This window comes from Protopterus annectens, chromosome 6.part1 (genome assembly GCF_019279795.1).
Source record: "Protopterus annectens isolate FY-2018-M chromosome 6.part1, PAN1.0, whole genome shotgun sequence".
NCBI classification, from domain to species: domain Eukaryota; kingdom Metazoa; phylum Chordata; order Ceratodontiformes; family Protopteridae; genus Protopterus; species Protopterus annectens.
The window spans coordinates 279,975,576-280,001,229 of NC_056738.1; the positions used below are offsets into that span (position 1 = coordinate 279,975,576).

General features: G+C 40.9%; 1 protein-coding gene across 1 annotated transcript in view; it reads left to right on the forward strand.

The window, feature by feature from the left end:
- LOC122805511 overlaps window positions 1–25,654 on the forward strand; it is a 2,681,670-nt gene that overhangs the window by 2,523,042 nt on the left and 132,974 nt on the right. Inside the window, exon 10 of the mRNA XM_044075707.1 lies at window positions 6,518–6,605. Coding sequence (XP_043931642.1) covers window positions 6,518–6,605 — 88 coding nt within the window. The remainder of the gene's footprint in view (window positions 1–6,517; window positions 6,606–25,654) is intronic.

A 25,654-nucleotide genomic window follows, 5' to 3' on the forward strand; every position in this document is an offset into this window, starting at 1 on the left:
TTTTTCTCCACAAGAACTTATAAGTTCTTCCCTCGGGCCTACAGGCCTTCTTCCTCCATCCCCTAGTGGTGTGTGTGTGTTTTCTCATATTTTAAAACTTGGTAGTTGTTTTATTTTTTGAGTTTAAAATAGGATAGGGTGTAATCAGTGTGTTTGACTGGGTGTGTGTGATTACACTTTTCTAAAATGTCTAAAGACTCAAAGGTCTCAGGCTTCAAGAAGTGTGACTCGTGCTGTCAGAAAATGTCTCTGACAGACGGTCACACTTCTTGTGTCTACTGCCTGGGGCCTTTGCACCTGCAGGACTCCTGTGCTGTATGCCACGGCTTCAGCCCCAGGGTCCTGCAGGAAAGAAAAAACAAACTGATTCTGAGAGGTTTACTCAAGCCTGAGGGTTCCCTTACTGTCTCTTCGGGAAAGCCCAACAAGGCTTCTAGCTCTTCGGCTCCAGCTACTGAGCCGAGACCTAAGACTACGAAACCTCCATCTACATCGGCTCCGGCTGGAGCCGATGAGTCTCAGTCTACAGTTTCTGTGGTTTCCTCGGCTCCGGCTGGAGCCGAGGTATTAGAAATTCCCGTGTCGGCTCCAACCAGACCTTCGGAACCGACATCTAGGAAGAGGTCTAGGTCACCATCCCTTGGCTCCGTTCATTCGGCTCCAGCATCTCCTCTGCTGTCTGAACGGAGCCATAGATCTCACTCCTCTAGGTCATCGAGGCTGTCGGACCATGACCTTCAGAGGGTAGTGAGTCGACTTCTCAAGTCCGAGGCACTGGCCCAAATGCTTCAGAGCCCGACTCATCAGTCGATGCCTGCCCTTGTCCCTCAATATGTTCCTCCTCCGACTCCGTTGAGCTCGGAGCCGGGGCGTTTCGGAACCGAGACTGTGGTAGCGTCGGAGCCGATACAATTGTATTCGGCTCCATCGTCGGCTCCGATTTCTTCCTTAGAAGAATCTCGGCGCCGGACTTCCATCGTCGGCTCCGAGGGGGTGAGTGGCATCGGACCATTGTCCGACCCCGCTCTCCCTCTCGGGGCTTCGGCGCTGGTGAGTTCGGCTCCGACATCGGCCTCGGAGCCATCACTGTCGGTGCCGAGGGAGGTTCTTAGCTTTTCGGAGCGGGGACCTCTGGCTCTGCCTGACAGGGGTGCTAGCGAGGTCATGCGGAGTGTGTTAGAACCTGGTTCTACCCCACAGTCGGCTCCATCCGCCCCCCCCCCTCTTCGGTGCCTCAGGTCAAGTCGACTCACTCTCTCATCCCGGACCGCAGAGAGCCAGCTCCTCAGGAATCCCCTGTGGGATCTCATCCTCTTCGAGGCCTCTCCTGATTTGGCAGAAGAGCCCCCTCGGAAGAGAAAGTGTAAGAGGAAACACATAGACTCACCTGAGTCCGTCACCTCTGACACAGATTTAGAGGATTCCGAGGGTTCCCCCCGTTCCCCTTCTGAAGATGTCTCATTTGCAGACATTCTAGAAATCCTTAAGCAGAGGGGAAATTGGCCAGCCCTCAACCCTTCGGAGGATGAATCTGTGTACCTTGAGGCATTTGGCTCTCGTCCTTCCACCTCCTGGGTGTCTCCCCCCTTTGACCCCCTCATGCAGGTGGTAGCAAAAAAGGCATGGATGGCTCCTGATTCAGTGGACCGCACTCCCAGGAGACCCTCAAAATTCATTACAGCACCAGCAGATAAACAATTTCTGACAAAAGGAGTTTCTGTGGATGCTATGGTGGTTGCTGCTGCCACTAAGAAGGAACTAGCTGATCCTTCAGTGCCTGTCCATCCACCTAACAAAGAATCTAGGTCCATGGACAGGTACAGGAAGCGGATGTTCTCGTCAGAGACATTTGCAATGCGTTCGCTGAACTACCTATGCCATTTTACTCGTCTTCAAAGGGACTTGATCAAAGAAGCGAGTGACATGTTGAAGGACCCTACGGCTGCGGGTTTTCAAGACAAGATGAACACTCAGCTGGCTACCCTGAACTCCATAGCCAACTCCTCCATGCGCCTCCTCTCTTATGCGGCTGATGGAGCGAGCAGGGCCGCAGGGACAGGTGTGGCCTTACGTAGGCATGCCTGGATGTGGCTATGCAACTTTGCGGACCCCTTTAAAACGTCATTCACTAATTCCCCATTTGATGGATCATCTCTTTTTGGTCCTCAAGTGAAAGAAACCTTGACTAGGTGCGAGACAGATGGCAAGACTCTTTCTGCCGTCGGAGTCCGTTTTTCTACTCCTTCTAGGCCTTACCCCAAAGGTCAGAAAAGTGGGAAAATGTGGTTCTGCAAACAATCTCAAGGGTCTTCGCCTGACGCACAGAGGCGGGAACAACAATGGTAGACGTCGCCCTAGAGGCAGGGGGGGGTCCGCAGAACCAGGGCAATCGAGAAGCCTTCTCTGATAAGCCCTTTCAGCATCCCTGAGGTGTTGCCCGACTGCCCACCTTCGGAGGCAGTCGGGGGAAGATTGTCACTGTACCCAGAAGCCTGGCTATCCCTGACTCAAGACAAATGGGTACAGTCCATCATTTCCGAAGGCTATTCCATTCCCTTTGTTCGCATTCCAAGCCAATCAAAAAAATCCCTTCCAGATGTTCCACCCGCTCAAAGGGATCTTGCAGCTTTGGAAATTTCAAAGCTGCTTGCAAAAAGAGCAACTCAGCCAGTTCCAGCAGACCAGCAAGGATCCGGAATCTACTCAAGGTTCTTTTTAGTTCCAAAGAAAACAGGGGACTGGAGACCAATTTTGGATCTCAGTATCTTGAACAAGTCAGTCAAGAAAACAAGATTTCGGATGGTCACGCTGCAGTCCATCCTTCCCCTATTGGGAAAAGGAAACTGGATGTGCTCTATAGACCTTCAGGACGCGTACTATCACATAAAAATGAACAGACGCTCCAGAAGATTCCTCCGCTTCAGGCTGGGAACCAGTCATTTTCAATTCAGGGCCCTGCTCTTTGGTCTCACCACTGCCCCGGTGTTTACCAAATGCATGGCAGTGGTAGCTTCTCACCTGAGACGTCAAGGATTCCAGGTGTTTCCATATTTGGACGACTGGCTCCTCACAGCTCCCACCAAGCATCTTCTTCTATTGGCCAGGGACTACACCTTTCGCATTTGTCAAAATTTAGGCATTTCAATAAATTGCGAAAAGTCTGTTTTGTCGCCTTGTCGTGTTATTACCTTCATAGGCGCAATTCTAGACACAGTCAACATGTCTGCGAGGCTAACAGATCAGAGAATAACAGACATACAAAAACTGGTCTCGCTCATCTTTAGCAGCAACAGAGTCAAAGCCAGGTTGGTTCTGAAAGCATTGGGAATTATGGCGGCTGCCATTCCTTTGCTTCCGTTAGCCAGATTCCACATGAGAATCCTTCAATGGATGCTCTTCACACAATGGTCATACCAGCAACTTCCGATGTCCCACACCATTATGATCACGCAAACATGCAGGAATCATCTTCTGTGGTGGATGTCTTCCCCTCAGCTCTTATTGGGAAGACCCTTTGTTCCTCCCCCTCCGGTTGCTACACTGACAACGGACGCCTCCCTGATCGGGTGGGGGGGCATTATCAGGGCAGAACTGTCCAGGGCACATGGCAACCAGAAGAATGCCACTTGCACATAAATGTTCTAGAGATGAGAGCAGTGCTTTTAGCGTTGCAAGCCCTTCAAGACTCTCTTCCCTTGGGAACGATAGCAATCCAGACGGACAATATGTCTGTAGTGTGGTATATCAACAAACAGGGCGGAACCAGGTCCTACCCCCTGTGTCGAGAAGCACTCAGACTGTGGCAATGGGCGATTTCTTCTCAGCGGTTTCTGATAGCAACGCACATCCCCGGGAAGTCCAATCAAATCGCGGACAAGTTGAGCAGAGCTATCCTCATGCCTCACGAGTGGTCTCTGAAAGACTCTGTTGTGAGAGAAATTTTTCTCAAGTGGGGTCAGCCTTGCTGCGACCTTTTTGCTACTCCCCAAAACAGCAAGTGCAGAGATTATTTCACCCTATTCCCTTTACCAGGCCAGCCCAGCAGAGACGCTCTAGTCCAAGTTTGGCCCCGGGGACTTCTGTATGCATTTCCTCCCTTCCCACTAATCTCTCAAGTGATACAGAAAGCTATCGCTCAGAAGGCCTCGTTGATCCTCATTGCTCCTTACTGGCCTCGGCAGGTTTGGTTCCCCTTTCTGCATCATTTTCATTTGGAGCGACCTTGGCATCTGGACCTAGTTCCAGATCTTTTGATCCATCAGTCGGGTCAGTTTCATCGCTCCCTTCCCTCTCTGAACCTCACTGCTTGGTTCCTCCAATTCCAACCTTAGCCAGGCTTCCTCAAATATCTCACTCTGTTCGAGATATTTTGATAGCTTCCCATAAATCTTCCACTAGAAAGATTTATTTGAGTAAGTGGAAACGTTTCGCCTATTGGGCTCAAGGAAGGGACATAGATCCTTTCACTGCTTCCATCCAAATGGTCCTTGATTTTCTAGCCGAACTCTTCCATGCAGGTTCATCTCCTTCTACTCTTAAAGTTCAACTGGCAGCTATTTCTAACTTTCATGTGGGTATTTCAGAGTCTGCCATAATGTCCCACAAGCTTTGCAAAGCCTTTTTGAAGGGAGTTTTTCTACTCAGACCTCCTATAAGAAATCCTCCTCCTCCTTGGGACCTAAATTTAGTTCTTAGTTCTTTGATTCTTCCCCCTTTCGAACCTGCAGCCTCCTGTTCTTTAAAATTGCTATCATGGAAGACTCTCTTTCTGGTAGCTATTACTTCAGCTAGAAGAGTTTCAGAACTTCATGCACTCAGCTGTCGACCTCCTTATCTGTTGTTCCATAAGGACAGGGTATCTTTACGAACCAACCCGTCCTTTTTGCCTAAGATAGCCTCGGCGTCTACCCTAAATCAAAGCATTGACCTCCTGTGTTTTTCCAGAATATTCCAATAGATCTGAACAAAAATTGCATTGGCTAGATGTTCATCGTCAGTTAAGGTACTATTTGGATAGAACCAAACAATTCAGAAAATCTGACCAACTGTTTGTCTCCTATGCAGAAGGCAGAAAGGGACTTTCAGTTTCAAAGGTATCATTATCTAGATGGCTAACATCTCTGATTTCCCTTGTTTATGAAATTAGACACCAAAAGCTGCCTAACAAACCTAAAGCCCATTCCACCAGAGCTTTGGCTACTTCTATAGCCTTCCAAGACAGACTGCCTATTGACACCATTTGTGCAGCGGCTACTTGGGCTACTCCTCACACTTTCATTTCTCATTATAAGTTGGATTTAGCTTCTAGGCATAGAGCTAACTTTGGTTCCACTGTTCTCAAGAGTCTGTTCCGTTAGGCCACCCGGGAAAAGGTGCTAGGACGGTCCCATCCAGCAAGAATGAAGGCGAGATAGACAACTTAACATATATAAGTTATGTTCTTACCATAACGCTCCATGTTAGTTGTCTTCTTCTCGCCTTCTTCTTAAGGCCCCACCCTCCTTCCCCCTGGCCTGGACAGACCTAGAGGAGTTTGATTGTGACCTCTCTTTCTACCACCTCTTTACTTTAGGTATATGCTCTGCTGTGCATATTTCCTAGATCAGGATGTAGGTCACCCTTCTCTTCACCCTTGTTTATAGAGGTGGACTTTGTTTCTAGTTATTCTGCTACTATTATAGGCTGGGCCTAGCTTACAAACGAGATCTGAGGTAACTCACGCCTAGCATTGTGGGATATAAGGGGAGCCTCGAGCCGGTGGAACCAACTCTCGAGCTTTTAGAGTGGCCGAGTCGGAGCCGAGGTCAGCTCCGAACCCATCCAGCAAGAAGAAGGCGAGAAGAAGACAACTAACATGGAACGTTATGGTAAGAACATAACTTCTATTTTTAGGCAGCTATGATAAAGTTTCTTAAATGATTCCTCACTGAACTCCAGGCCAGTTGTATTGATTTACATTTTAGTTTTGACTGGAGACTTAAATAATTACTTCTAATATTATCCACCACAAGAACAAATGAACCAGCCAGTGTTTCTACTTTTAACAGTTTATTAAAATAACAAACAAGTACAAAAATCAGCAAAAATACACTTTTTACCTCTCTAGCACCTCGGCTGTTAAGCCTTTACAGACTTTCTAGTTACACTCTGTGACTGTTTTCAGTTCATACACTTAGCCATTAGTAGGAGTTTACTATATGGCTCACTGCCTGTAGGCATCATTTATTATCTATACATAAATGGATAAGTAATCCCTGCTAAGTGTTTTCATGGCGCTAGACTCACAAGTGGCTGATGAGTAAGGAGAAAATGCAACAAAACTGCTTTGAGATAAAGGTGTTGCAGATCTGCTACTCTTTTATGAAGAACTGTTTACTCTTTTAAGAAGTACCCTCTGAAACCAAACTGCAGTATACATACTTAGCTTTCATTATCTGAAATGCACATAGATTTTACTGCAAAAAATGACAACATAAATGATCTCTGAAGCTAATTGAGAATGTTTGATTCTTTTCAGGAGGAGCGGAAGTCATGGGAGCTAAAATGGAAAATGAATTACTATCTCCCAGGCTATAAAAAGCAAGAAATGTCTGAAGCAATATTAGGTAAAAGTCAGTTTCTGTAAATTATTCTTCCTTCTGCAGGGTGCAAACTAAAATGTTCCAGAAAGATTTCAGTTTAAAGAAAAATACGGTATGTATATAAATAGTTGACTATGCTTCAAAATACTGTTAAAATTGCAAGAACTTTTTAGATATTAAAATCTGTTGTATTTAATAATGTATATATGCTATGGTCTGTGGATTTTCACATCAGCATTTTGGGTGCTTTCTATTCAAATATTACCTCATTCTGTATGACAGAAGTATTTAAAACTAGTGTCATTGGAAATATTACTCTACCACTTGTAGTGCTTGTGATTACTGTCGCACAGGAAAGAACTCCAGAAAATGATATCAAAGAATCTGTGTTCATAATTATGCAAGCAAGATGAGGTCAGAGAATAATATGTTATTTAGACACTCTTTACATTATAGTAATACATGAAGTCTTCCCTTCTTCTTTTATGGCTTTTATGGGTTTCTTTAATTAAAAGAGGAGATAACTTGAAAATTATATTTTTATAAAAATGAACTACATTGGCAGTTAAATTTAGGGCCAAAGCAACACTTGGCCTAAGTGAAGGTTCTAATATTAAATGCATATTGAAATCTATAAGACTGAATTAAGACTAATATACTTCTCCATTTAAATTTTAATACTATTTACATTTTATGTATTTCTTTCCTTGTTTGTTTTACATTTTTTATCATGTAGAAGGTAAGATGGTGGACAGATTTTAACTGAAGAGCTGGAGTGGTAATTTGTATAACCTGTATTAAGTGATTACTGTAGACCTTACCATTTATGGAGTCCTAAGTATAGCACATTTAAACTACTTTAAAAGCTTTTATTTTGATCTGTATTCAGATAAAGTGACTTTTAACAGATTACTTATTTTTTTATATTTTCTGTATATTTCTAGTACAGAATTTGGGTATATTATAGCTGCTGAAATGAAGTAGCTTGCGGTACATCTGCTCATTGTCATTTGCTTGAAAAAACAAGAGCCCTAACTCCACTAACTCAATATCTTTTTTCTACATAGCCATCCCAACACCAAATATGATAAATCACATATCCCTACCAAAATGTAAACCATCAACTTAAAATTCCCACCCAGCTTCCCACCCCAACTCCTAAATCCATTACCCTTAACTTCCACTACCCCTCTTTAACCCTAAAGTCCATGATTGCTCCAAGAAACTAAAACTCAAGCCCCACTAAAACTAAACTCTTCAGTCACTTCCAAAACCTGAAACTCAGTTACTATTCCTTTAATCTAAACCACCTAACCCTTTTCTAAACATAAATTCCCAGATCGCTCCTTAACCCTACCCACCAACACTGCTCCCTAATCAAAAAACCTCCCTCCCACTCCCTCCATGGGCTGTTGTCCAAACTCATATTCAAGTTCAAGTGAAAGCAGCTCTTCCTCCCCACAACTCCTTGCCCAAATTCATACTTGAGTTTAAGCAGGAGCAGCGACCTTGCCTAGCTACAGGATAATTGAGTCCCTGGCTTCAAGACTGTGGTTTTCGTGTAGTTGAGAAGCATTCACATGTAGTGAACCCATAAAATTTGACATTGTTTGTATCTTTGTTAGCACAAGGAACAAGCTATTAACCAGGTTCTTGGTGCTGGAAGTTTGAGAGATAGTAAAGAAATAAAAAAGAACTTCAAGAAGTTAAAGACAGAAGGTCTATATAGGAAATAGAAAGGTATAAAGGGTAAATATAAAATAAAGGTAAACAGTAAAGTAGGATATGTCTTGATACACTTACCACAAGTTGTGTTAAAGGGGATTTCAGAAGAGAATGTTGTATTCTGCCTCTAGTGCTTTGCTCCTGGTAAGAGAAGGGTCATAGTGGCATTGTTTCCTGGAGACTGATGATCACCAGAAAGCCTGGTAACTGCTTCATATGTGCCAGCTTGGAATTTGTGCTTATATTTTACTCCTGGTAAAAAATTAACAGAGGACATTGATTCTTGGCTGTCTCTGATTGGCCAGTGAATGCCTGTGTGGTACCTTCCTGGTTGGTCTGGTTGTTAATCAAGACATATATCAGAAAAAGGCAACAACAAGCCTACAGACCCCTGCACCATCCGGTACAAGACTGTTGATCACTAAAGAGGCTATGGCCTGCTTTATCTTCTTGGGATTGGTGCTACTATTTTACTTCTAGTGACAAAAGAAGCAAAGGTGCATTCTATCCTAGCAGAATTAATACTATGGTGAGTCCAGCACTGACTGGTAGTAGCCAATAAGGCAAATCCTGTCTTTTCATCATTATTGACAAAGCTAGTTCTTTTTTTTCAGTAAGTACTGCACGATTAGCTGCTATCTAACCAAATTTCAGAATATTTTCCTAAATATTTCATTCATAAATCATCAGGTTCTATTTTAGTAGTTCCCCTCAAGTGTTTTTCAATGCCCTGTATAGTCACAGTTGTCACTGTATAGTCTCTGTTGACATTTTCTTCCTGTAAAATCACCCTTGAAATTTCACCAGTACCTAGTTGCAAACAGGACAACTAGTTTACAGTGACAAACACTGTCCCTAGAGTTGCAAACCAGATACTCCTAATATTACTTTGTATTTTCACTACAACTGTGTAATCAATAAAAAAGGGCTATTGCCATGGATATGAACTTTCCCACTATCTCCATTACCAGCTTTATTGATGTGGGGCATCTTGAGGCAATGTGTATATTGCCTCATGTTTACTAACAGCCAACTGATTCTCAAACAAACTAATTAAGTATGTGAGAAATGTCTTTACACAATGTCACTGGAGGCAAAGTTGTCACATAAAAGCACTCCAACTGTCAATCAGGATTTCAGTAGTATGCAGTCTGTACTCATAACACACAGTTCAAAGCAGACTCAACGACCCACATATGTTGAGGCACTTAATGTAACCTTGCTAAAACCCAAAAACCTCCTAGTTGAAGTACCCATAAAAATACTCTCAGCAGCCCCAAATGCACTCTTTCAAAACAGCACTCACAGCAACACATGGAGCCTCTATGTCTAAGCCCATAAGGCAGGCCACCAGATAACCCAAATATTCTGGTCATTGGAGACTCCATTGTGATATGCACTGATGGTCCCTCTCACCAAGCTGAGAAAGGAGAAAGTCATAGTTACTTATCAGGGGACAGGCTCCACCACATTATGCACTCACCTAGGTCATGTATGAGTACGACTCAGTCATAGTCCATGTGGGTGTAAATGAACTGAAATGTGCCTCCCCAGATTATATAACTAGAGACATCTCAGAATATATGTTCCAAGCTGGTATCATTGAACAGTATTTTACTTTCTCCAGGGATGATGCCACAGTACCAACAGAAGATGACTGACTTTAATAATGAGTTTAGTTTCTTCTGTCATTCTAAGGGGGTGAAATATTTGTCATTGTTGAAGGAAATGGCCAACAGACCACACTTCTTTGCGAGGGATGGTCTGCACCCCTCCCATCTAAGATTTTGATTATTAGCTAGAACACTGTTCTTCCCATAGTGCCTTTTTTGGCAATGCCAAACTGAAAGTGCTTCCGACATAGCAAATCAAAACCAAGAAAATATAAAGGTGTTAGTGCTCAATGCTATGAGTCTAAACAAAAACTCAGTTTCCTAAAAGCTGTCTTCACCCTAAAGAATGATGACATCTGTGCAGTCACTGAGACATGGTTTTAAACAACGGATATCACACCGGCAGTGTAAGGATATAATGCCTTCACACATTTAAACCAGCTACTATACAGACAAGGACTAAAGGTGGAGGTGTCTTGATTTACATAAAAACTAAAGATGAGTCATGTCAGGTCAAACAGAATGATGCACTTGAGCTTCTCCATGTTCAAATCACCATAGACAACATCTCATACTACTTCCTTGTAATCTATAAGTCCCCCTCTGTGACCCAGGAAACCCTTAACATGTATTTAAGCGTACTAGAAACACTTACCATCCAACCCAATACCATATTTATGGGTGACTTTATTTACTCCATTATTATCTGGAGATCATATACGGCACCGAACATGCGGGCACAGAGATTCCTGGAGTTTTTGAACACAAACTCCCTACACCAAATTGTCAGTATGCCGACCAGATGGGCAAACATACTGCATCTGGTTCTCACTAATATGGAAGAGTGCTGCACACCCCCTAATGTAGTGTCCTGTCTGGTAAGGTTAGACCACAGAATGGCCTCTTATGAAGAAAAATAAAACCTGGAAACCCAGCTAAACCTGGAATGTTCAAGAACTACTCTAAGGCTGACTTCCTTCTGTTAAGTGATAACCTGGCAAAATTTCAAGCCACAATAAACCCTGAGAACACTGCTGCTTGTGTGAAACTCTTCACAGAAACCATATATAACGGTGTTAATAGCTGCAATGGAGACAGCTGTACCTACCATGAATAAATAGAAAAGTAACTCAAACAAACACGCCACCCTGGAGGAATCACAATATCAATTGGCTCTATAACAGAAAGAAAAAAAAATCATATAACCCCCAGCAGGATAAAAGCACTCTCATCAAGCTAAACAAAAACCTCAGAGGAAAATTAAAGTCTATCAAAGCTAAATTAGAGGTAAATTTGGCCACCCAGACTAAGGACAACCACAAGGCATTATTTAGCTAAGTCAAACGCAATGCACAGTTGTGTGCAGAGCTCATTGTTAAGGGAGCCACCTAAATTAAGTCAGAAGTTATGGCAAACCTCCTGATAGACAAAGTCACCTCTAGCTTTATCCCTCTCTCCCCCTGAACCTCCCCACAACAAATACCATCAAATATAACCCCCTACTGTCACTAGGGAAGAAGTCCTCAATGATCTATCTAAGGCTAAGAACACTGCATTGTTTGGCCTAAACAATATCCCAAGATGCCTGCTAAGCAACATGAAACATAACTTATCAGGCCCTCTGGAATTCCTATTTAACCATAGCCTCCAAAGAGGCTTTGTGCATAATGAGTGGAGAACAGCAATAGTCATTCTTCAGCACAAAGGTGGGCCATCAATAGTCCCTGGAAACTACAGACCCATAAGTCTCACAAGTCTCATATGGAAGGGCAAGGAATTTGACACAACACCCCAATCAGTTATTGTGGCTGTTACATATAAACCTTTATGTCACCCAGTAGTTAGCCAGCTGGCTCACAGACAGGACCCATGAAATTAGAATTTTGGATTCTACCTCTACAAAGAGGCCAGTCACAAGTGTAGTCCCTTAGGGATTGATACTGGAACTGCTTCTTTTTGGTATTAACTTCTCTGAAGTCAAGAGTAATGTCAAGGCCCTCTGGCTGATTAAATTTACAGATTATTAGAAATTAGGAACAGTAATAGATTCCACCACTGACACTAATGTTTTTCATAAAGGGTTGACACAGACAAATAACTTGTGTCAGAGCCATGGACTAAAACTGAATGCCAAGAAATGCATAACAGTATCCTTCAGGAAGTCATCCATCCCTGGTAACTGTCATATTGACAAAACCTTGGAGAGACACACAGACAGTAATCTAGCCTTTGGCCATTACATGTCTACAGCTGTAAGGAAATCATTTTATGTTGTGCAACTTAAAAATAAACGTATGGCATCTCAGTCCAAGGAGGTCTTTGTTCCACTATATTCAGCATTCATCAGACCTATCGATGAGTACAGTGCACCTTTTGGTGTGTACCTACCTAAGCACATCCAACAACTGGGATATCAATAGAGGTTTCTCATACATATGAACCTATAAAAGAACACAGGGACAAGTAACATGTCCTATGGAAACCACCTCAAAGTCCTATTCCTGTATTCTGTCTCCTCCAGGCTGTTGAAGTAAGATCTGTGGCTGGCATATAAGGCATTGTGTGATACCACTCTGATGGATCTCTTCCATATCTGCAAAACAAACAGCACAATAATTACCCATTTTAAAAACACTAAACCATGCTTAGATATAATTAGGACCTACTGGAGACTGAGGTATGTATTGCAGAGACTAACTCTTCTCTGGAACAGTCTCCTCATCCATGAGAAGCTGAGTTCCTCCATAACACAATTCAAGTGTAACTCTGACAGTTGGAAGAGGAGCAAGAAATGTATCCCCGATTTGGCACCTATGTCTTTAATGAACACATGCAGCCTGTAAGTGGTTTGTCACAACGGTCCCTGCTTGTAAATGTTTAATCTACACTTATCAAGGGTACCAGAAGCTGTCAGAAATTTGGCATGCATGGCAAGGCATTAGCCTTGCACAGACCTACGCACCATGATAAATTTGGCATTGTAACATACCCCATCCAGGCTTGATTCTCATTCTTGACCCATGCACACCTCTTACCGGCTTTCATTTTGCTTGTTGACAATCCCCACATTTAATTTATTTATTAATTTCTTACAAATATAGTCTTTAACCCCCCTCCCCTTTTGTTTTGCATTAGATGATCCTGATTTTGTCTCTCCATCCATAGCCACTCTCCTAGGCTTGTCAGGATACTCAGGAATAAGCTGCCTTTGTTGGTTTACCTTTGAAAGGTTGAAAATCAACCTGCTGAACAGCCCTTTGTGCGAACCAAAATGATGAAACTGTCATTCCAAATGGCACCGAAGTTCGAAACTGAGCAAATTGTAAAGCAGATTCGCTGAGTTTCGAACTCAGATATCAAAAACATACTCAATGCAGGGGGGGCTGCGCCCCCCCTATACACACACACACACACACACACACACACACCTCCTCTACTTTAATATTCTTACTCCAAGGACGCACTACAGTGAGGAAGGGATCCATTTCCCGATCCTCACTATAGTGCACTCTGCACCCACAATGCCGAATCTGCAATGAGCGAATGTCAATGTGCATTCACTCATTGCACATTGGATGCATTTATATTCCGGTAACTGTGATCTTGAAAACGTCCTTTCGTGCAACTGTCTTTCGACGACAAGTTGCATTTCAACATATCAAAGGTAAACTACCCTTGTCTATGTCACTGAAAAATCTGCAGTCCGTCTAATGCAACTCTGAATCTCTCTGTGTTATGCTTTCATGTCTTATGACTACTTCCATTTTAAAACTTCACTGCATGCCTTTCTTTTGAGAGCCTTCTTAGATTTTTAGATTTTCCTATTTCTCTTATTTTTCCTACTTTGTGCCATGCTATCATGGCTGACGAAATAATGTAAAAAATTAAAAATCTTTTATTTTGTTCTGTATTCAACAAAAAATGTCTTTCAGTGGATTAACTTATTTTTTTTAATAGTACAGAGTTTGAGTCATCAAGTTCCCATTGCCGTTTCCTCCAAAGGGAATGATCAGAATTTTTAAGATGGGATGTTACTTTTGCCAGGTAAAAAGAAATGTGCAAAGATGACTCTGCCCCATTCCTCTGAAGTTCCAACACACCATGTTTGCCTTTCTAATGTTGAGTCTGAGCATAACATCATGCTGATGACCATTTCAATTTCCCTTGTCCTACACTCTCTAAGGCGGATGAGGTTTTAACTCTAGAGTTTGACAATAGATTTTCCATTATTAGATCACTGCTGTTGAACTTCTGTTACTGCTCTGACAGTGAATCGGGGTATATGATCTTTTATCCTTCAACGGCCATGGATCAATGGAATTAGTATATTTAAATAAGAGGTTGTGGTGGTGTCACCCAAATGTGGGTGCAGAGACTTTTTCCCATTTCAGAAGATGCTTTTTTTTCCCCTGAGGTTTTGATTAGGTGAAGGTTCACTCTCTTTTCTGTCTGGTTGAGCCTTCATCTAGGTGAAATTCAGAATAAAAGAGGGAGGTATTTTTGCACACACACTAGATAAATGAATGCTCCATCAGCCAGACATTCATATGAGTTAAGTTCAAAGAAAATATAATTTTATAATCATTTCCCTCTTCCCCTTCCTTTTCCACATTTTAAATTATGTTTCTTTTCCTGTTCTTAAATTCTCCTTTCACTAACCTCTCATTTTTTCTGCTTATTTTTCTTTATTTTGTAATCTCTCTCTGATCTCTGGCTCCTTTGTGTTTTTTATATCAGACTTCTGCTGTCTGATATATAACTCAATTACCTTACATGCCTGTATGATTGTATCTTTAAGTTCTTGAGCCCTATCCATAAACCTCTTGACATTTTCTCTAGAATGCAAATGCAATGGCCATTCTTCAATACCCACCTTCAGTAAGTACATATTTTTCCTTTACATGTTTTTCTCTATCTGGTCGGGGATATAATTCTGCAGATATCGACCTCCTGAATATCTACATATCATACCTTATATCCCTGATCTGTCTTAAACTGTAACAGTCAGATTACCATCACTTGCAAATGCTTCTGAGCTTGTTCCCAAGGTAGTAACCTTGAATAACGAATGCATTGTACCAGAAGTTCATTCAGCATTATATCCCATGATAGATCTCTAAGTTGTAATCACAGAAGGAAATGGGTCTCCTCCCTTCTCCTTCTGGTTTTCTAGGATAGATAGGGCTTCTGCTTTTGCCCACTTTCCCACAATTTCATTGATGACCGCAGTTCCATACAAAGCTGATGAGCATGAATATCATTGGGATTTAGCAGACATATCTAGTTCAGCTTTGGTTTTGGTACTAGAGCCACTGTTTTTCTTCAGTCCTGTTTTAACACTTTCATTAAATTATCACCTGAGGCCACGGTGGTGCAGCAGTTAGCATTGTCGCCTCACAGCAAGAGGTTTTCCGGTTCAATCCTCCGCTGGGGTGCCTTCTGTGCAGAGTCTGCATGTCCTCCTTGTGGTTGCGTGGGTTTCCTCCATGTGCTCCAATTTCCTCCCACATCCCAAAGATATACTGTAGGTGGATTGGACACTAAATTGGTTCTAGGTGTGAGTGTGTGCGTGTGTGTGCCTTCTGTGGAAGGTTGGGTGCCGGGCAGGCAGCTCGACACTGTAAAACTCCACTGCCAGTCATGAGCGGACAGGTGAAATGCTGTGGCGACCCCTAACAGGGAGAAGCTGAAAGGAGAAGAAGAAGATCTCTAAGTGTAGGGCTTTAAGGAAATCAGCCTCCCTTCAATTACTCCACAATCAAGACAAAAATATCTTCAATTATTGCTATACCCAAACATCCTTAATAACACCTGCACTCTCCTAGCCTTTAGTTTGCAGTTTTCTCCTGCCCTACCATATTTGCAAAATGCTAGCTCTTCTGCTAGGATTAACCCAGGATGTTATCTATAACTAGTATGAGAAGCAGTTGCAATCTGACTGTTTTCCAGGCAGCTATGAAACATTTTCCTATTTTGCAGTCATAACTCTGTCTCAAATGGTTCACAGCTGCATTTGCTTATGCAAGGGTTTTTATACCATCCCTTGTGGAAGTACATGCTCTTGGACATATGAGAGGTAGGCTTCTGCACATGCTAGTGCCCATCCTTGATCCATACTCTTCACGCTATGCTCCTTTCTGTCCAGTGATTTCTGGCATCGCAGTTGGATATGCTTCCTGTTTGCCACAAGAAGTATGAAGCAGTATCAGCTGTATCCTAGTATATTTTGCACGTCCTGAAATGACTGGGTTTTAGATAAGACTTTATCATTGTGTGCCATGGAGGCTGCTTACCCTTTGCTAGTCTTTGACCATTCTCCTCACCAACTATTGGTCTGTAGAATCTTTGCTTCTGTTTAATTGCATCATTGCTTCAGTTTCTAATAATATTTTTCTCATAGTCTCACTGGAAATAACCGTGTCCTTTTGGTCCACTCTCTACTGCACTGATTTTCTTATACTTTTATTTATTTATTTTTATCCTTCTTAGTCCATCTGTCTTCACAAAGTCAGGATGGAAGCCTTTCTAGGCCCAGGGTGCTTGTACTATTTCCTGAGCTCTTTCCTTCTCAGGTTCCCACTTATGGGCTGGCATCCTTATCTCCACCAGCTGTGTATTTATTCCATTCTAAGAACCTGTGAAAATCAGAACAAGACTGGAAATCAACCACTTCATTGTTAAGTCATGAAATATCTTCCCCTTTGAAAGTCAAAGTTAAATGAAGGGCCCCAACACAGAAAAAATGCCTCTTTTTATTAGCAATGTACCTGTTTAAATTTGTACCACTGCCTTTTTATCAGATTTAATCTAGACCATTGTATCCTTCAGATACTTCCCCTGAAGCAGATACCTTCAAAGATTACTAGTAATTCCAGAATGTTTATATACCTTGAATTTTTCGTCCACCTCTCCATTTGACTGTTATTACATTCATAAATTAATATATTCATAGGTTTATACATGTTCCGGTACCTTGAGTCTCATCATCCTTTATGCCTTGCCAGTACCTTCCCTCAGACTGCATTTGCTTTTACCAGGAAGGCTATTCCAGTCAATCCTGGAGTAAATTTTTGAATCAAGTCATTTACGTGATGATCAATGGAAAGGTTGTGAGTCAGCTGTTTAACATGTAGGGGAAGTTTATTTCATTGGCTTGGGGAGTGCTAGGCTATACACCTGCCCCTCTACAACGTTTTTATTTATCTATCAGTGACGAGGTAGGTCCTTGTTTTTAGCACTAGTGGAGCCATTCCACTTGCAGAGATACAGGAGGTCCAGGACAGCTAGTTATCTAATGTCTCAGAACACAAGACAGAGATCTTCCTTCAAAAGTCTGTAAGGAACTGAATAAAAGGAAGGAAGGAGCCTCAAGCCTCTCTTGATAGCCTGCAGTATTTTTAGTTAGAAGCCATTGAGAGTTTTCTTATTGTTAGTTAGATACATCCCAAATGAGGAATTGTACGTGATAATCTGCACATTGTTGCATACAAAGTAATGACTACCTCTTTAGACCTTGAAGATGTGTGTGTGTGTTAATTAGCAGTACTAAATAAAAGGATTTCTTGACACTTGTCTCATGATTGTCAAAAGAGAGGAAATTATTACCACAATTTCATAAGTTCCTGACTATATTTTCATTTTGTAGTGGTGTGTTGTCTGTTCAGTATGATGAGGGGAATGGCAGTCTAACAAATCTTCTGATACTATCATTTAGCATTTAATTTGAGCTCATTTTAATGCACCAAGACTTTACTAAGAATAGCTCATTCTGGTGCATTTGGATGTCAGAAGATGACTTAGCAGCAACACACAAATTGCATTTTTCCACAGACTTTGTTAGCTATAGGTCTTGGCTCTGTACTTTTAGATCTACTAAGCATATGCCAAAAAAGATGATAAAGTACCACCCTCTAAGTGACACTTCTGTTCACTTTCATTCTTTGTGATGAGGCACCTGCAGCTCACACCATATCAGTTATGTCCTTCAGACAATTTGCTATCTAACCACCTATGGGTTGCTTTTTAAGAAAACTGAGATTCTGTTTATGATAACATGATGAATTGTGTTGAAGGTCTTGGCCAGGTCAAGACAAGCTGAGTGTACCATGTGGCCGCTGCCTACAACCTCTGTAACCCATTTAAAGAAGGTTAGCAGATTCAGTAGACAGGATCTAATCTTCACAAAGCCAAACTGTCAAGGTCAAGTTGAATAAGATTCTTGGTATCATAGTTCATGAGGTCAGTTATAATACATTCAATTGCTTTGTAACTGAGGATTCTAAGACTGATTGATAGGTCTGTAATTACCTGATTTACTTATAAGGCTACTCTTATGGAAGGCATCACAACTGCAGTGTGCCACTCCAGATTTGAAACCAGTAGCTAAATGTAAACAGTTTAAGGAGTAGGTCTGCGAGGGCATGTTTAACACTATTAATTAAGCAACCTCGTTTATTGACAGGTCCCATGGAGTAAGCATTTTTTGGTCTTAGCACATTCCATAAATAATAATCTTTCCAGATAATTTGGGGGGGAGTTTATTCTGGAACTTCAGGTCACTGTATAGAAGTCTTGGGATGCAGCTGGCACTGATTTTTTTTGCAAGGATATTGGCAATGTGTACTGGGTTATAATAGGAGGAAGTAGCATAACAAGGACAGGGCAAGAGGGTAACTGCCTTGGAGGCAAAGTATTAGGGAACACAATCAACCAGCCATCACCCCAATTACGCATTAGTGCAACACCAGCTTTTAAAAGTCTGTATTGCATTTGCTGTCAAACCTGAGTGCTATAGCACTCCATGTGTGGTCTAAACTGTGGCAACTGTTTAAAAGTAATAATAATATTTTTGTTTTTTATGTAACTAACGTATGTGTACTACACAGCTCTCTGCAGGGTATAAACTGTAGCTACTGTTTGCTATAGTTGTACCAAGCAAACTGCAACAGTTTAAAACAGAGAGGATTATTTCTTAAGCTAAAACTTGAGCACCTTAGCATTCCATGCAGGTAAGATATAAACTGTAGCAACTGTTTGCTACAGTTTAAAAGAAGAATTATTTATTCATTTATTTTTACTAAAGTGTGAAGGAGAGATGGGGCAGGGCACAGAAATGAGACCTGAATGGCTAGGGGGAGAGCATGTCATACATCTGCCCACCAAGCTGGTGTGGCAGCAGAAGAAGTGGTGTTTATTTATTTATTTTTGTTTTCTTTACTTAAAGAGCCACATGAAATGGCTATTGTAAGCACACTCTGCAGTAAGCATCATGTATATATATATATATATATATATATATATATATATATATATATATATATATATTTATTGTTTTGCTCATCATTTGAAGAGCTGAGGAGGTGGGGCACTAGTTTCTGGGAATGGGCTCTGGTTGTATCATCTGCACTTCTGCTAAGCGGCACCATGTTAAATTTATTCAGAGGTAGGGTTTCATAGTTTTAAAACATTACTAAAGAAACATTTATAATTATCTTTGTCTTCAGAGGCCAGACTAAGTTCATGGGTGCCTTTGTGGACATGGTCTTCTTCTTTTGTTCGGCTTTTCCCGGTTAGGGGTCACCACAGCGGAACTCCGGTCTGCTAATGATTGGTAGTTGATTTTTACATTCCGAGTTACCAGCCCTGATGCACAACCTTCAAGGAAGGTACGCCCATTCACGCATGTCTCCACACAGAAGACGCTCTAGCTGAGAATCGAACTGGACAACGTCTTACTGTGAGGCGACAACGCAGTGTTTTTTATTTTTCTGTACTACTTTTGATATTTTTTTTCTTTTAAAAAAGGGTTTTGGATCTGCTGCACAATTTAAGGAGGAGTTGTAGATTTTCTTTATGCTAGTGAACCACCTGGGTCATATATTTTCAAATTTCTCATGATACTTGGTTCTGCTAATTTTCTAGTCTTTAACTTTGGTGGGCTTTGCTGCAGGAACTTTTGGGAGTTTAAAGGAGAAGGTCACAAGACTGTGTTCCTATGACATTGCAGAATGAGATGCAAGAAGAGTAATGCAAGGGACAGCCAGATTTGTAAGTATCAGGACAGGAATGCTATGTCTTCTGTAGATTTATTAAAAACTGCTTAATGGAAGTTTTGATATTAATTCTAGGAATCTTTGGGCATATCTGATATTGGAGCTGTAGGTGTCCCAGTCTAAAGGATAGTTTAAGTAACCCAAAATAGTGGAATTGTTTTAATCAGCCGATCATCTAGAATACTAAGAAACTTACATGGTCCTTAAGGGGGACAAAGAATGTTGTATAGCAAGCTATTAGTTGATAATTAATCTTATCTAGAATAATTTGAACTTCAGTGAGCTCAATTTGTGGTTTGCTTGGAATCTGCTTGGAGTTAGTATTTCTAGACAAATATGGACACTCCAGGACAGTTGTCATTGGGTTTGAAGACCTGAAAAGCACAAAGTTCAGGTATAGAGGGAGTGCTCTCTGTATATTTAAACTAAGTCTAAGTAATTACACAGTCATGGGTGCTTTCCCAACCACAGGAGTGTCTCAAGATCAGGTAATTTATTTTTATGCTCCTGTTTATGGTTCTGGTTTCTATGTTTTATGCTTCTGGCATTGATGAGGGCTGCCTTGACATGTTCTAAATTAGGGGCTGATATGTATTTAATTGTGATGTCCATAAAATGGCACTTGTGTGGCAGTACAAACTTTAGCCAATATGCAAAAGCCTGGGAATGACAGGAATATTCTTAGTGAAGAAAACTGGACTGTTAAGCATTTTCATATGCTGATAGATACTGTATCCCTAAGAAGTGACATCAGCTATTGAAGCAAATTATCTTTTCTTTGCATCTATGCATCATTTAAGGTGAATGTCTTACCTGTGTTTACCTGCATTTGTAACATGTATGGGAAGTTCTAACATGGCTCCCTCTGTGTTTTCCTTAGGAATTTTTATTTTTTTGCCTCAAATCATCCACTCCTGGGTGGACTTTTGTTGTCCTTTATGGCTAACGTCTTTAAAGCTGCACCTCAATGCATTGGTTTGGAGACATTTTAAGCTTATATTGATGATTTTTATGAGTTTCTGTACCTAAGAATCATGTGCTTCTGAAATAGTTTCACCATGCCTGTTGCCAGACTACATTTTATCTTCTGGCTGTTTAACAAGTCCTCTTGCCAGAAAGTGGTGGCACTATATTTTAAAAGGCATTCATCCTGCCTTGTTTTCATGCAACAGTAATTCAGTTTCCTTAATCTGCTTTAAGGGTATTACAGCTACCTCTAGTCAAAGTACTACTGATCTAACGAGACTGTAGTAGAAGTCAAAGGCCCAAGCAGGGTCTCCTTCATTATGCATTTTCCTTTTTTCACTTGCAGAAACCTGTATTGATTTAAATTTATCAAGTGTTTTTATTGTATGGCAAGTGAAAACAGGCTTTGCCTTTGTCAGTCATGATCTGAAAAAGTACTATTATTTTGTGCAAGTGACTTTCTTCCCTTTTCAAAGAAAAAAACTTCTTTACAATTGACAAGAATGAGGAAATTGTTCAGACAGTTGATGGTCTATGTCTTTTTGCTGTTTGAAAACATTCACATAACCTGTGCAGTCTCACATATTAGTATATGAAAACATTATTACGGAGCCCAAACACACAAGAGATTAAACAAACTGCTTAATACTCTGTGCATTATACACCAAGTGACTGTATGATTCCATTGTTTCCATTTCCAGGTGACTTGATAAATGATCTGTATTCCTACTTGAGAAAATGGTTTATGCTTCCATCCATGATTAAACTTCTACTCACGTTATACCAGCTGGTTTTCTTCTAATTATTCTTGTTACCCTGAGGTTGCATCTGAGAACTATATTTGCACTTATGCACACATTTTGTATGGTTTGCAAATACTAGATAGATATATTGATGCATATGGATATGCATGTACATAAATAGGTAGATACTGTGTATGGATTTATGCAGTTAAATATTGAAGTTGATGGATATTCATTTGCCTTGCCATAACATCCTACTTAAATAGGAGCACAAGAGTTATGTGCAGACAATGCAGTAACATTGCTCAGGAGGAGTGTAGGGCACTGATCAGAAGTGATATAACAAAATGTAAAATGAGTCTCACCTAGTCATCTTGTAGCCATAGGTTTCTCATAATTCTGAAAATCTACTGTTACAGTCCTTTCTTCCCCTTCCCAATGAGGTAATCATCTATTTGTTATGCCATCTTGTTTTCCTTGCTTTTATTAGCATGTTTGTTGTCTAAGCACTACTTTACCCAAGCTGTAGTCTTTTGGGAGCCAGTAGATTTGTATCACTTTCCTAACGTACCAGATAATTTACTGGCATGATACCACCAACTTTCTCCTCTTCTTCATTTGCTGTTCATTCCAAAAGTGCTTCTTTCTCCATCCTTACTGCAGAGTTTCCACAAACCAGGCCCACCAACAAAATTAATTCCTTATCACCACTTTAATACCCAAGTTGTCCTTCCACCAAATCACAAATCAAAACTCTTTAACCCACCTCTCTAACGTCCCTAACACTGTAACATAATTGCCAATAAATATAAATTACTGCTTCCCATATTTTCCCATTTACTGTAACCAAACATCCTTGCAAATTCAGACAAAATATAAATTGCTTTAATGGTGAAGTATATATGATGGAATAATAAAAAGGAATGCTTAGAGAACTGATTTTTATTCTCTATATAAGCAAACTGCATCTTTCTTACCCCGGTTCAGTAAATTTCTGTTTTTAGGTTTTTGCAAAAGAATTACAGCCAAAAAACGTATCTAAAATAGTATAGGTTTATACATTGCAGGATCATTCTTGCTCTCCTTTTTGCATATGAGCACAGTAGTTCCTCTCTGATGACCTTAGTGAGGATATATTTTTAAAAAAGTGTAAAAATGATTGCATTAGTGTCTTTATGTAGCCTAAGTTCTAATGATTTTATATAATTCTTTGATAGCTCTATTGAGCCTGTGCCTTATTCATCCACCCACAATCTCCTTTTCCCATGTTTGCACATGGGGGGGGGGGGGTCAGGGTATTAATTTGGCAGTGACAATCACCTAGAGCTAAGGTCACTCTGCCAGGTGGCTAGCCCTACCGCGGCCTAGGCCTCATGATTTTTCCAATTAAGAATATTATTTCTGCTAGCATCTAATCCTACTCTGAAATGTATTTAACTATTCTTTAGATATTCGTTTCCCAAAGGTACACTGTAGGTTTATTTCTCTTCTAAAATAATAAATATACCATATATTTTCACCTGTATACACATTTCCTTGACATTACCTTGTCCCATGTGATAACATTTGCACAAATAGATCATCATAACTTTTTTTGAAAAGTCTTGAAATATTCTACCTATTTAATATGGCTCTTTGCAGTGTTTTATTATTCATGTAGTGACTTGATGTCTCAGTCAGGTACATAATTTAGTTATGCAGGAAGCTTGCAAGGTTTAAGCAAAGATAGCAGGGCTAGGCTGCAGCTATTATTGAGTGATAATGGGGGTGGGAATTGCATGAATTTATGATAAGGCATGAGTGACATTGACTGGGGAGATTTTCTGTGCTACATTTTGAGCTGATAGCAACAGCATCAGGAAGTGCTGTATAGCCAAGCAGGCTGGGATTAAGGCAGGATAGAGAAGGTAGTCAGGACATTTTCATCACACTGCACATCCCAGGGGTGATTAAAGAGAACATTTGGAGAGGGAAGGTTGTAGGTGTTTTTGATCTTGTCAATGCTGATGGAGCTGTGTGGATGTGATATGTTCAGCATGTTAGGAAGCTGAACGAAGGTTATTGATAGGTCATTGCATTGGGAATGCAGGCACACAGACACCTAAGTTGGTATGATGATTGATAAAATTGGGAGTCCGGCCAATGCACATCAGAAAGAATGTATGGGAAAACTGTAGGTATAATGATATTTTAATACAGGCAGGTTCACCCATGCTTACTCAGACTGTGTTTTGGAGGGAGGAACCAGTTTCTGCGGGTTGAGCCTCTGCCAGCCATCAGGAGGAGAGTAAGATGTTAGAAGGTCATTGCAGAGGAGTTAATAGAGAAGTTTAGGCAGGGAATTCAGTTTGGATGAATCAGAGTATGGATTTCAACCTTAGTTCAGAGTTAAGGAGGAAAGTCTGTAGTTGTTATTAGATGAAGTATGGGTGGATAATGTATTTGGTCCAGTTAAGTCCCCACCTCTTCAGGAATATAGGATATCTTTGCTGCAGTTAACTCCCTTGAAGTGCTAAGTGGAATTTCGATTGATTCATCATCTCTCCTTTCTGGAAGGTATGCCACTTAATGATCACATTGAAAAGAAGGTTGGGAAGGTACAGTGTGCTTCTTCAGATGATGCAGTTAAAGCTATTAAGTCATTCCAAGACCCATGATTAGTTAAATTGGATATTCAGTCAGAATTTCATTTATTACCTGCTAGGGAAGAAGATTGATCATTGCTGGGAATATGTGTCAATAGTTCCTTTGATGTTGACAAAGCCATGCTGATGGGTTGTGAGGTAGCTTGAACAACCTTTGAAAAGTTCAGCTCAGCTATACAGTGGAGTTAGAACAGCTGGTTTCAGGCCAAAGGGTTGTTTATTATTTGGTTGATTTCTTTGGGTAGGAGAAGGTATGGGCTGGGTACACAGATATTTTCTACACCCATGTGAGGAACTGGGAGTGCCATTAGGCACTGACAAGTGAGAGGCCCCAGAGAAGTGGTGCTCTTTCCTGGTTTGTCTATTGATGTTAATTTGTGTCTTTTCAAACTTAAATTGTCTGTTTGCTAAATAAGTCAAAATAAGTTGCCTGGTATGGTAAATGTTGCCTGTAGAGTGGTTGGTCCAGACTGAACAATGAGGTCACAGGAAAAAGCAACATACAGTAAGGGTGTATCAAAGTGTTAAGGATGATTTGTTGATCTGGAATAAGTTTCTAACAATTTTAATGGTGTCTGTATCTGTAAAGAGAATCAGATCTTGTTTGATTATATTCAGCTTTATACAGATGAGATTGTGTGTGTGTGTGTGTGTGGGGGGGGGGGTCAGGTACTGGAATATATTTGAAGGGCAGGTGATCTATTTTTTGTGGCTCAGTAAGTGGATGTTCTTTGGTAGGAAAGTCATTACATTTTTGGAATTGTTGCCCATTTGGACAGCTTTGCTGGTATAGCAAGAAGAATAGGAGGGTAATTTTTCATTGTGAAAATGAGGCAGTTGTGATGGTACTGTTGAAAAGGTCAGCAAAAGATGAGAGAGTTAATTTACTGTTGAGGGCATTGGTATTGCATTCTCTTGTTAATTGATGTATCAGTTAATCTGAGGGATATTCCTAGGGGACTGACTATGACTGGTGATAGTCTCTCTCATTTTCAAATGTTTCGGGAACTGACATCAGAGGCAGAAAAGCTAACCCATGGCAGTTCTAGAGAAGTTCCAGAGAAGTTTTATGATTTTGGGCAGTATTGACTCTGGTAGTTTTGTTTTTTGAGAATGGGCAGAGTTTGCTAGGTGGTTGATTCAACAAACCTGGTCAGATTCCAATAAGCTGTCTTGCTAAGTTGTATTGTCATCCTTCAAAAGTCTTGTTTTTGTGTGTATGTTGCCCTTGAAGAACAGGAAATCATCAGATTCTTTGGTAGATAAATATGCTTTTTTTAGATGTGAGAAGGGTGATTCTTTGAGAACGATTAACGTACATTTATCTGC